Source organism: Pleurodeles waltl, chromosome 6, assembly GCF_031143425.1.
Source record: "Pleurodeles waltl isolate 20211129_DDA chromosome 6, aPleWal1.hap1.20221129, whole genome shotgun sequence".
NCBI lineage: Eukaryota > Metazoa > Chordata > Amphibia > Caudata > Salamandridae > Pleurodeles > Pleurodeles waltl.
The window spans coordinates 1385214989-1385228804 of record NC_090445.1 but is presented as its reverse complement, the minus strand read 5'-3'; the positions used below and the strand labels follow the sequence as shown (position 1 = coordinate 1385228804).

General features: G+C 44.5%; 1 protein-coding gene and 1 long non-coding RNA gene across 3 annotated transcripts in view; one reads left to right on the top strand and one right to left on the bottom strand.

Annotated features, from left to right (window-relative positions):
• Positions 1-13816, bottom strand: part of EPHA8 (EPH receptor A8) — a 1152754-nt gene that overhangs the window by 56113 nt on the left and 1082825 nt on the right. The window contains exon 12 of the mRNA XM_069240710.1: positions 13336-13397. Coding sequence (XP_069096811.1) covers positions 13336-13397 — 62 coding nt within the window. The remainder of the gene's footprint in view (positions 1-13335; positions 13398-13816) is intronic.
• The window catches only part of LOC138300869 (uncharacterized), a 339248-nt gene that overhangs the window by 257192 nt on the left and 68240 nt on the right, over positions 1-13816 (top strand). The window lies entirely within an intron of this gene.

Sequence of the window (13816 nt, the reverse complement as noted above, 5' to 3'; positions counted from 1 at the left end):
GTCTCAATGTGCAGACTCTAAAAACCAGCTATAAATGACCACACATTTTCTCCCATTTGTGATTCACATTATGCACTTCAAACATGGATGAAGTACATATACATAAAAGTAGTTAACAACTTGAATTATGTTTAAAATCCTTGACTTTTTGGGATTTTTATTACCTTCAGTGGAAAGCTGTGTTCTTATATTGAGAATTAGCATTGCAGACGTCACCAATGTAGAAGAAATACTGCAAGAGCACACACACACAACTGACCTTATTGCCACATTCAATAAACAGAAAAACAAAGGAGTCTATGTACCATTGATCGAGCCACAGTCCACTGGCCTTCGGTTTGTCAAACGAAGGCCCAAAGCTACTATTCTGTCATACCATTTCCCTAGTAACACATCAGCTCTAGTGTTAGCTGAAGCTGAGCTTCATGATGGCTCACCACCTAAGTTTGCGGTTGCTATTCATAAGGGCTAAAAACTCTTTTTAGGAACTTGCTAACCAGAAAGTGGGGAGCTACAATTGTTGCCAGAGAATTTTTCAACTTCACTTTCGAAATGAAATGGGACTCACTTTATCCCGTATCACTCTCATTAAGCTGCAAGTCAGCACGAGTACATTCACTCACATTTGGGGCAAGCAGCTATAATCATGGCCCTGCACTACACACACACACACTCAAACAACTCATTACATTCTTTGGCCTTAATTTAAAGCAGCGTATTATTATTAGGGATCACAGTCTTCATGGTGAAGATCTTGCAAATCACATACTCAGATATAAGCATCTTTGTTTGATCTTGGGGAACGAATTCAGGACTCAAGGCTGCAACTGAAAGTTGCAGAGAAATTTCGGAGTTTTCAACACGATCCTTGAACACACTTTTCTAACCACAGCCTGCAAGTAATTTCAGATGGAAAACCTCTAACCCTCGAACAAACATAAAAACTTCAGGCGAAGACCCTCCATGAAGAGTATAAACGGCCTCTCTTCAAGTATCCATTATAAGCCAGGAGATATAATGATTGGTTTACAATGTAAAAAGTGCTTTTCAAAGCAAAGTCATATTTCTTCAAGTCACAGGTGTTACCGATAAAATATTCTGCATTAACTGATTGAGGTGGTTAAATTATTTACTCATTCTTAATGCACCTTCCCGACCTCGAAGTACTTCTGCAACACTGTGGCTCATTTCTTTTCAGCCTACCAGTAGGACTATATAATGGACGATCAATAATCGAACAATCACATGTTCACTCCACAATCAGGAACACTGAGCAGTAGCCCTATGATGGTCCATTTGGTTTCATTTTATTCTTAACCATAGAGAGGAATTTCATGGGCTTCTGCCTTCCCTTTAGTCTGGCTTTTTCGATGATCCATGCCCATTTGTCGTCCATAAGGAAGCATAGTCTGGTACTGCTCATGTGATCACTAATCCCATAAACGTGTCCCTCTCTTCAGACTGGATACCTGCTGGTTTTTTTAACAACTTTATTTAAATATTCTTTACTTCCCAGGTAGGGATTTAGGAGGTTTACACAATACATCTGCAGTTACATTACAATACAGTATAAGCAAGAAAAAAACGTTTAAATCAGTCATACGCAGCAATGATCAAAACGTGTGGCAATACAACGTCACCTTCGAGCAGAGGTATTTTGGTTCCCTTCAATGTTAAAGAAGGCATAGTGATCCATCAGTTTGGTTAGATTCATGCTCTTTAATTAAACGCAATAACTCCAGAGATCTGGAAACACTTGTGTCTTTTCTAGTTTAAGTATGAAAGGGAGTCCATACTTTTTCCTGCTGAGGCATTGTGTCACACACCAAACCTCTAAGATGTTCCAGTGCATGAAGTTTCCATACTTTGGTCCACCACATACCCACTAACTGTGGGATTCACCCATTGTTGTGCCACCATGAGGAGGACCGCCAAGTGTAGGGGGGGCAGTAACTTTGTTGTAGTTGAAGAAATGTTGCACAACCCCATGTCATTGGCTAAACACAAAAGGACTTTTAGACCTGGCATCCTTAGTGTGTTTTCCCCTAACTTTTTGCCATCAGACATCCTGTTCTTGCTGACTTCGTTTTTTCTGGCCTTCGGTTTTGGCGCACGTTACCACTGCAAACCAGCGCTAAAGTGATTTTGCTCTTTCCCTAAAATGTGGTAATATTGGCTTACCCAAAAGTAGCATATTTAATTTACTTATAAATCCCTAGTAATGTGCACTATATGTGCCCAGGGCCTGTGAATTAAATGCTACTAGTGGGTCTGCAGCACTGACTGTGCCACTCTCGCAAGTAGCTCTTTAGACATATCTCCGGCCTGACATTGCAGAGCCTGTGTGCAACTTTAAACTGTTATGTCAGCCTGGCAAAGTCAAACTTTTACCAGGTCCAAACCTTCCTTTTTAATACATATGTTAGCCCTAAGGTAGGCCCTAGACAGTGCCAAGGGTAGGGTGCAGTGTATTTAAAAGGTTGTACATGTACGTTTAAAATTTACATGTCCTTGTAGTGAAAAACCTCCAAAGTAATTTTTTCACTGCTGGAAGGCAAATCTCTCCCATAGGCTAACATGGATATTACCTTATAACATATTAAAAGTATAATTCACAATCTGGAAGAGATACGTTTTTTGAGTTTGGTGTCTCTGGAATCACAATTTGAAATCACAGCTTATGGTGAAGTCCGTTTTAAAACTGTAATTCTGGAAGTGCCACTTTTAGAAACTTGCCATGTTCTTACTTTTGCCATTTGGTTCCTGCTGCCTGTTTCTGACCACATGTCTGGGGTGGGGGTAGCAGCTGGGCTTTGTGTATTTCCCCTAGACAACAACATACAACAGAAGCTTAGGTGTGACCTGATGGGCCGTCCTGAGGAGGATAGGAAGGAGGAGCTGAATATGGCCTCATACCAGAATAGGCTGTGTCCTGCCCACACAGAAAAACAACTGCATGACCCTGTAGTAAGTCTGGAGCCAGTCAGGAAGGGCTGAGACTCTGTGCACTTCAAAGGCATGTCTTTGAAGTCTCCCTTAGTTCCTAAGGCCCAACTGGATATAAGTACTGGACCTCTGACTCCGCCACTTTCGTACTCTTCTGGACTTGTGGATACTCTGCCAGGAGGAAGGACTGCTGTGCTGCTAAAGGCCTTCCATTCTGCTGGGCTAGTGTTTGCTGGACTCCTACTTGCTGTGGTGACCTGTGCCTGTTGGCCTCTTGCCTGGAGTGAGAAGGACTGGATCTATATCTCTCCAACCCAGAACCCAGAGTGACTCCAAAGGCTTGTCAACTAGTCTCCTGATCTGGAGTCTCAGGGACACAAAAGACTTCCAACCAACCTACTTCTGCACCTGGACTCTGCCATCTGTGAGTCTGCCCTGCCAGGTGGTGCCACCCAGTTCTGACCTTTAGAAGTGAGGCCTAAGGTGTTTGCTCCAGCAGAATCAACACATCCTCTATCAACTCAATTCATAACTGTAGCTGTGTGAGAACTGGTGCTTCACTTCTGTTGCAGGAATCAGACCTGGCGCATTACTCCTGTTGTGTGGATCAGAACAAACACATTGCTCCTGTTGCATGGATTGGAACCGACCATCACTGATGTTACAAAATGTCCCGACTATTGTTTTTAAGACCTATTTTACAGTTTAATCTTTAAAAAACATAACTCAAGTTCTACTTATTGGATTTCAGTCATTTAGGTTGTGTGTTATTTATTACATTAAGTTCTATGTTTTTAGCTGGGTGTGGCATTGTTTGTGTGGTGTTTCCTCTGTTTTACAGTTTGAAGGGTTGCAGAAACACTTAAAACATTGCCTCTCAAATTAAGCCTGACTGCTCAGTTCCAAGCTACCAGAGTGTGAGCACAGTTTAATTTAGGGTGTGTTTGTGACTCACCCTGACTAGGATTGTGGCCCCTGCTTGTTCAGGGTGCATACCTCTGACAACCAGAAACCCAGTTTTTAACAAGGGCCATCATCGGTTGCATTGATAAAGCTAAATTAGTGATAGCCTTTATTACTTCCAAAAATTTGCCCCAAAAGTGTCTTATTTGTGGACAGTCCAACCACATATGCAAGAAAGATCACTTCACCACACAATCCCTCCAACAGGAGTCTAGACTGCTAGTGATTGCCTTAAAGCGAGACAGCATTCTATTGAGCATAATTTTAAGCGCATTAACTCTATGTCGATGGTATATACATGACTAGACTGCCTCTTGTCGTATCACAATCTAGTGCAGTTCAGTCAGTTCATAATTTAAGTCCTCTTTCCATGTCACCGTATAGTGTAGTCGTGTAGGAGTGGGTTTGTCTAATGCTTAATATAGGCGGGACAATGTTCCAGTGGTGTCACCCTTCAGAAAACATGTCCTCGACTTTAGTGGTAGTCTCTAGCACCTTATGGCAGCACTGTTGGTTGTTGTGCCCTGTGTAAAAGTTGGGTAAGGCAATACAAATTCTTAGGACCTAATAAGAGGTCATTGGCACATTGGCCTCTTGTTTTAGAGACAGATCATAGTTAGAGTTGGAACAGACGTATTGTGTTATCATCCTCCATTTAAGGTGGGATGAGTCCATCTGTCCAGGCAAGAATGCTGGGTTTCCTGTGACAGATGTCAAAGGGAAGGGATAGGTAATTATCTAATTTGTGCTTTTAGCTCCCCACCAGTAGTGTGTCATTTGTGTCAAACACTAAAGGGCGTGCAAGGGAAAATAGGCCTGTTGTGGCAACCACAGCTGCTTGTGAAGATGAAGGAGACTACATTCCTCTTCAAGAGGGCACAAGAGTTTATCTGCATCAGGGGAATATTAGACCAATGTTGGTGCTAGTGGTGTCACCAAAATATAACGCTGAATATACAGAAACCCTATGCTTCCCTCATCAGGGCTCCTCACTAGAACCGATCACGCTAGCCAGGTTGGACCTCCTCCCCCTGTAAAAGCCCTGTGTTTTCCTTGTTAGAGGTTTAAGGATGTCATTGGAATAATCACCGAAAGGGAGTGGAACAAATATAAATATTTGGGCAGCAGGTACATCTTCACACAGCTTATCCAGCCCCCCTCAGTGCTCCCTCTATAAAGCTCCTTAAAGAGAGTACCCAAAAGAGAGGGTACATTACTCTGAAAAACCCACAGTGGATGGTCACACCCAGATACCTGAACCCATTCAAAGCCAATTGCAGCAGCCTCATTGGGCCATGGCTTCTCAATGGCTTTTCCCCACTCCCTTTGCCCTAGACTTTTGATAATTTACCTTAAATCCTGATGTCAAACTGAAGAGTTCAAGCTCTGTCAGGAGCACTGAGCAGGGACTGGCTGAGTTATTCAATAAAACAGAAGAAGTCTTGTGCAAAGTGGGCAATTTTTACCAGACCTCATGAGAATCAATGCCCATAGTCAGTGGCTTAGACAGTATCCGCTAAAACAGAGGTTCCATTGTGGGGTAGAAAATCAAGCGTGAGAGGGGGCACCTTTGGCGTGTGCCCCAAGTCAGTGGTATAGTGTCCTAGAGGCGAGAGTGGATTGGCAATTTCATTGAGGGCTTCGCATAGTTTGCTGAAATGTTCAATTTGAACTGAGGTCCCAGCAAGGTTTTGTATACTGTGTTGGTTAGGAATGATCTGTCAATGTGGTTAAAGACCTTCTCCACATCCAGTGAGAGAAGGAGGACATATGCCAGTGGTGTTAGCCTTATCCACCACATTAAGTGCCAAGCAGATGTTCTCTCCCATGTATTTGTTCTTAAGATATTCTGATTGGCAATGTGATATGAGTTTCGGTCAGACCCTGCGGAGGTTGGTTGCTAGGATTTTAGTGAAGATTTTAATGTCACCATTAAGGAGAGAAATCGGGCACTATGATCCACATGGCCGAGGATGAATTGAATATTTTAGTCAGATAGGATGCCAGGATGGTAATGGCCATACAAAAGAGATAGGAACCCAATATGTCCCAGGGATTTGTTGCTTGAGGGGGGGGGGAGTTTACAGGCCTGTAACATTTCCTCTACCATTATGTGATGTGCTATGTCATCCCATATCTCTGGGCCAAGTTGAAGGAAAGAAATTCCATCCTGTAAATCTGTAGGACAATATTCTCTGCCATAGAGGACAGTGTAATAATGGATACAAGTCTGTGAAATTCCATGGTCTGATGTTTGCAACCTACTCTGGTGATCAACCTCCAAGCCGATGTGATTCTGGAGTCTGCAGCTTTGTATTTTATGAGCTAGTAGGTGACATGTTTTGTCTCCCTGCTCATAATATAATTGCTTGGTTTCAAGCAATTGATGGGCAACATCTTTAGAACAGTTTCTAGTGCACCTCGAGTCTGACGGCAACACCCTTTGAGTTCTAAGACTAGGTTTAGTCGTAAGGTCTGTCTCAAGTTGTTTAATTTTTGCCTTTAGTTCTAGCCATTTAGTTCAGGCCACTATTAAAAAGGTGGTTGTGTAATTGATAAATGACCGCTTTCACAGCATCTCATATAGTTGCTCATGATAGTACTTGTTAGACTTGGCGTCCTTGGCGTGGTTTCCTCTAAGTTTTCGCCTCTGTTTCCCAGGTTGTTGATGTGTGCTGGACTCTTTGCTGTTTTTGTTACTCTGGGCACTTTACCACTGCCATCCAGTGCTAAAGTGTAAGTGCTCCTATTGTAAATGTATGTGTAAATGGCTTTTTATGATTGGCATATTTGATTTACCAGTAAGTCCCTAGTAAAGTGCACTAGAGGTGCCTAGGGCCTGTAAATCAAATGCTACTAGTGGGCCTGCAGCACTGATTGTGCCACCCACATTAGTAGCCCTGTAATCATGTCTCAGACCTGCCAGTGCAGTTTTAAACTGCCACTTCGACTTAGCAAGTGTACCCACTTGCCAGGCCTAAAGCTTCCCTTTTCTTACATGTAAGGCACCCCTAAGAATGACCCTAGGTAGCTCATTGGCAGGGTGCAGTGTTTGTATAAGGTAGGACATATACTAAGGTGTTTTATATGTCCTGACAGTGAAATACTGCCAAATTCGTTTTCACTGTTTCAAGGCCTATCTTTCTCATAGGTTAACATGGGGGCTGCCTCAAATATGATTAAAGTGTAGAAAGACATATGGAGTTTGGGGTCTCTGAACTCACAATTTAAAAACACATCTTTTAGTGAAGTTGGTTTTGAGATTGTTTGTTTGAAAATGCCACTTTTAGAAAGTAGGCATTTCCTTACTTAAACCATTCTGTGACTATGCCTATTTGTGGATTCCCTGTCTGGGTTAGTTTGACAGTTGGGCTGTTTGCACCTCTCTCTAGCCAGTGACACAAAGGGAGCTGGGGTAAAGCCCGCATATCCTAAGGAGCCATCTGTACTAGGAGGGAAGGGAGGAGCAGTCACTCACACCTAAAAGGGCTGTGCCTGCCCTCACACAATGCAGTCTTCATCCCCCTGGTGTGTGTCTGGAGCCTGGCCTGGGCAAGGCACGATCTCACAAACAAGAGAGACTTTCCTTTGAAGTAGGCCTACCTTAAAGGCAGAAAAGGGTATAAGAAGAGCACCCAAACCCCTGAAAATTAGATCACTTCTGGAATCAAGAGGAACCTTTGCCAAGAGGAAGAGCTAAAGAGCTGAGGAGAAGTGCTGCCCTGCCCTGCCTGTGACTGTGATTTTTGGAGCTAACCTGCAGTTGCTGCTTCTGCCTATGAAAGGGGACAAAGGCTGGACTTTGTTGTGCATTCCTGCTTGTGAGGAATCTCCAAGGGCTTGAATTGTGCTTGCCTCCTGTTGTTGAAGTCTCAGGGCTATCAAAACCTGCCCCTGCCAGCACCTGGACTCTCTGCTGAGACTCCTGCCCTGCCAAGTGGTGTTCTATCCAGGGCCCTTGAAAGGTGAAGCTGGCAAACAAAGCCTGAAAATCCACGTACAGACAGCCGTGCGGGGACATTTTTGATGCCCCTTCCGTGACGTGGCTGATAAATGACGCACCGCGGCTTTGTGGCTGAGATCAACACTCTACCTGCATCCCAGCTGGAAGATCGACGCAACGCAGCTGGAGAAATGAGGTGCAACACTCGCCAATGTAGGCTGATAACAACACAACGCCCCACGCAGCACAGTTTTGTGATACTGTGCTACCAGATTTTTAACGCAACATCCCTGGGTGCAGAAAAACAACGCAAAGCCTCCCCGGACCGAAGGTGCCTGCCCGGATCGAGGCGTTGCTCTCTTGCAGCAGAGGAGAAACAACACACACCAACTGGAGGAGGAACGACGCACGGTATCTCTGCGAGTGAGTGTGGTGTTATTTTGATGCTACCCAGGTACTTTTTTACGCTAACAATGTTCTCACTGTTTTCCAAAGGATTTAATAATCTTGTTGTTTGAAAATTCATAACTTGACTTGTGTATGTTGGATTTTTGTCATTTTGGTCTTGTTTTGTTTAGATAAATATTCTCTATTTTTCTGAGCCTGAGTTGTGTCATTTTGTAGTGTTTTCACTGAATTACTGTGTGCGTTGGTACAAATACTTTACACATTGCTTTTGAAGTTAAGCCTGACTGCCTGTGCCAAGCTATCAAGGGGTTGAGCGGGGGTTAACTGAAGGTGATTCTCCTTTACCCTGACTAGAGTGAGGGTCCTTGCTTGGACAGGTGGTAACCTGACTGCCAACCAGAGACCCCATTCTAACAGTACTTCAGTCTCATTCTCTTTAAAATAGTTGGTTAGCGGCTCTTTGATTTTGTCCTGGAAAACAGAGTCTTGAAATGCTACCTCTTTCATCTTCCAAGGTCTGTAAGGCTGGTCACCTGGAGCAGTTATATGAATCAGTGCCATTACAGGTGCGTGGTCTGAATGGACCCGGGTACTGATGTCAGATGAGCTAACCCAGGGGTGAATTGAGGAACAGACAAACATATAATCAATCTGCGAGTCAGAGGGATCTACATGGGAGTAAAAAGTATATTCTCTGATTCAGACTACACTACACTACATGATTACTGCCACCTCTCTCTTCTATCAGTCTTAAGCAAAGTTCCTCAGATAGTTGTTAAAAGCTTTAAACATTCCTTGAAAAAAAGATCTGCTGCATCCAAGGCAGTTAGGCATTCACTCGGGAGAGAGACTGAAACAGCCCTTTCATTCATCTCTTGACAGGAGAGAAACAGGTGGAAACATTGTGCTGAACCTCACTGCCATGTTTGACATGGTTGATGACCCAGCTCTTTTAAAAAGTCTTAGAAATGTGGGAATCTCTGATGTAATGGAAGAATTGCCTTCCTTCTTTTCTCTCACAGTGCCTTCATTCTTTCTCTTTGCCTTCTTCCTGATCTAACATTTTCAATTTAGAGCATGTCTTCTTGCAGGGATCTTCACTATTTCTAATTTTCATATATGTTTGACTTGTGCCCACCTCAAATAAGCCTTCAGATACAAAGTCATCAGCTATGGCCATGATACTTATTATGCAGCTTATTCAACTGTCTTCCCCACTCATGCTTTAGTTTTTGTAATCCTCTGGTGGGAATTCAAAATTGGATGTGCTCCAATTTCCCTAAACTGAACACCAACGAAAAAAAGAACTCCAGATTGTCTGTAACATCTAAATATTTGGAAGGATTCTCTCTGAACTTTGCACCAGGTGCTCCAGCAGCCACTCTACAGCATCAAATCTGTAGGCATTTACTATGACTCTGACAGTTCTTTTCTGATCCAAGGAAGCCTTTCTTTGCTTCTCTGTCCTCAGAACTTAGTGCAAGGTACTCTCATATCTATCCATCATTCTTCAAGCTCACCTGATCTCAGTATGCATGCTGTCTTAAATAGACTACTGTGACATCCTTATGCTGGTCTGGCCATCATTACCTTATTAAAGCTGCAGAGAAGTCAAAGACCAGCTGTTCACAAAGCTACATGTGTTAAAAAATTGCCCATCCTCCTGAAGCAAGGACACAAACACCCTGGCTACATGCAGCTCACGAGTTAAGGAAAAGGTTTATTTGCTTGATTCACAGTGCCATCTCTGGATCACTGTTTTTCCTTCCTTTTTTCTCCCTCTCATGGACCTTCATTCCAGTGCCTAGTTTCATCTCAATGTTCCCCACGTTAAAAGGGTTTATTGTGGGGATAATCTCTCTGTTAGACCTGTCAGTTCTTGAGGTGGTTTCCCCTGTCTTATTGCGTCTGACCTCCTGTTTTTGATCCTGTGCTGAATTTTATTTTTGCTGGCTTTAGGGCTCTGGATAATTTGCCACTGCTGATCAGTACTAAAGGGTAAGTGCTCCCTGTGTAAATTGTACTGGTGATTGGTTTCTCCATTATTAGCAGATTTGATTTACTAGTATGTCCCTAGTAAAGTGCACTATGTGTGCCCATTCCCTGTAAATCAAATGCTACCAGTGGATCTGCAGCACTGATTATTGTGCCACCCACATGTGTAGCCTTGTAAACATGTCTCAGACCTGCCACTGCAGTGTCTGTGTGTGCAGTTTTAAGCTGCTATTTCGACTTGGCAACCACACCCACTTATCAAGCCCAAACCATCCCTTTTACTACCTGTAAGTCACCCCTAAAGTAGGCCCAACGCAGCCCCATGGGCAGGGTGCAGTGTGTTTAAAAGTAGGACATGTACTGTTGTGTTTTACATATCCTGATTGTGAAATACTGCTAAATTCGGTTTTCACCATAGCAAGGCCTATCTCTGGGAGCAGATAGAGATGTGGAGTTTCTGGTCTCTGAACTCGCAATTTAAAAATACATCCTTTGGAGAAGTAGATTTTTTAATTGTACGTTTGAAAAAGGCACTTTTGGAAAGTGGACATTTTCTTGCTTTACCATTCTGTGCCCCTGCCTTTCTGCTGAATACACATCTGGGTCAGGATGACAATTGGGCTGTTTGTGCATTCACTCTAGACAGACACACAAAGGGGGCCGAGGTGTGTCCTGATGGCCATCACCAGGCTGATGGGTCTTCCTGAGCTAGATTGGAGGGAGAAGCTGACATTTATACCTGAATAGGGCTGTGGATGTCCTTACACAGAACAGTCTCCAAACCCCTGGAGTGTGTCTGGGGCCAGCAGGGTCTTGTGAATTACAAAGACTTCTGTTTGAAGTTTGTCTACTTCAAAGACAGAAATGGATTTAAGGACTGGACCTCTGATACCACATAGTTAGAATCCTTCTGGACTGAGGGCATTCTGCAAGGAACAAGAGCTGAATGCTGTAGGAGGGACTGCCACTCTTCCTGTTGCTTTGCTGCACTGGCCTGATGCTTGATGCTTCTGTCCTGGGTGTTAAATGACTGGACTTTGCTTGATACATCATGCTTCCAAATGTTATCCTAGGTCTTGGACTGAGCTTGCCTCCTGCTAAGAAGTCTCAGAGACATAAAAGACTTCACCTGCCAGCGCATAGGCTCTCTTGCTGAGAGTCCTGTCTCGGTAAGTGGTGCCATATCCAGTTCCTGGGCCCTTGGTAGTGAGCTCTGGGGTAAAAAAGAAGAAACAAGTGCATCCACCTCCAGAAAGACTTTGGAACCGGTACCACTGTCTGACCCCATGCCGTTGCCTGCACTAGAGCCGTGGTTCCCACTTAGTGCAATGACCTCAATTGACGTTGCAGGGCTGATGTCGCCACAGCACCTCCAAAGTCCCACCACAGCTTGTGTCCTGAGTGCTGTGTTACTGACTTCAGTGACACCTGACTCCAACACAGCACCTGTGGCCCCCTGGTGAGATCACGACACCACGAAGTCGACGACTCACGTCCTGCAGGATCCATCAATTCTGCCTTGTCATAAAGAACCTGCGTCTCACCACCAACACCGCATCACCTCCCCTGTAACTGCAAGAAACCAACACCTCACCTTCACTGCCTAGCAATAAGGAACCAATGCCTCACCTCCACAGTGACAGTAAGGAACCCACCCCTCACCGGCTCCAGCGATGCCTCACCCTCCTGACTCCGCGCCATGTCTTTGTTTCCTCATCGTTTTCAAATCTAATGTAACTGGCCTACACTTCCTCATGAGTGGTGTCGAACTGTTGGAGGTGACTCCGACAAGACCTCAGTAGAGCTTCGGTTGGAGCAATTGTGCTTCTAAGCGTTATGCTAAGATTTAGGGCCTGATTATAACCGCGGCGGGCGGCGGTCGCCGCCCGCCATGCGGTTACCGCCAAATGACCGCGCCGCGGTCACAAGACCGCGGCGGCCATTCTGGCTTTCCCGCTGTGCTGGCGGGCGACCGCCAAAAGGCCGCCCGCCAGCACAGCGGGAAAGACCCAGCAACGATGAAGCCGGCTCCGAATGGAGCCGGCGGAGTTGCTGGAGTGCGACGGGTGCAGTAGCACCCGTCGCGAATTTCAGTGTCTGCTAGGCAGACACTGAAATTCCTTTTGGGGCCCTCTTACGGGGGCCCCTGCAGTGCCCATGCCATTGGCATGGGCACTGCAGGGGCCCCCAGGGGCCCTGCGGCACCCCCTACCGCCATCCTGTCTCCCGCCAGGAACAGGATGGCGGTAGGGGGTGTCAGAATCCCATGGGGGATTCTGCAGGGCAGCGGGAAACCGGCGGGAGACCGCCGGTTTCCCGCATCTGACCGCGGCCGAACCGCCGCGGTCAGAATGCCCTGCGGGGCACCGCCGGTCTGTCGGCGGTGCTCCCGCCTACCCTGGCCCCGGCGGTCTCTGACCGCCGGGGTCAGAATGACCCCCTTAATCTTTGAAAAGTCATATCTTTGCTTGTGTATGTTGGATTTTTATCATTTTGATCTTATTTTACTCGGATAAATGTTGACTACGTTTCTAAACAGGTGTGGAGTACTCTTGTCGTATTTTCACTGAGCTAGTGTGTGTGTACAAATACTTTACACATTGCCTCTGAGATAAGCATGACTGCTTGAGCCAAGCTAACATGGGGAGGGGGCAGAGATTATCCTAGCTGTGTGACTCCCTTACATTGATTAGAGTGAGGGTCCTTACTTGGACAGGATGCAAACCACTGCCAACTAGAGTCCCCATTTCTAAGACTCATTTATTTACAATTTATAATTTACCTCTCATAGAAGAGTTCATCCATGGTAATATAAGTTTCGGGAAAGTGCTCAAACCTATCTCTGGGTTTCCTGACCTTACCTTCTATCCTGTTTTCTCGTGTTTTCCCTCAGTTTCAAGATGCCTTGTAGCGTGGATAATAGCATTAAAAAATATTGAACTCAATCAATCAATTAATCAGGGCCAAGCAATACTGATACAAGACTGTGGTGTTTTATTTTTAGCTATGTACACCCTGATGGCAGACAAAAGAGACCCATAGCAAACATTCATTTTTAACAAAATAAGATCTGTATTTACCTTTAGAAAGGTGTCCAAAGACCCGTTTTCCATGTACTCAGTAACAATCATTACCAGTTTACCTAAAACACACAAACATTTGGTAATATGTTAGTTTCTTGATGCCATGCTGATGTTACAAAACTTCTACTGTGGCAAACCCTCTTGATGTAGGGGACATCAACAAATGAGCAGAAACATAAAGCTGAAGAAACAAATTAATAGATATCTGTATTACATGACATGCATTTGCTACTATACATCCTGCCTAGCTAATCTCGAAACACTGCATTGCTTGCAACTAGGAAGAAAGTAGAGTAAATAAACAAAATTAAAGGTATAGCATAAACTGCAAACTAAAGGCCAAATTTATTACCTTTTCATGCAACTAAGCAAGGCAAATTACTGCACTGCACATCACTGCGTGAAAGGGAAGGTACAGAAATGCACCATAGCTACTAAGATATGTCACATTTCTGCTCTCTTATGCCACTGGCACACT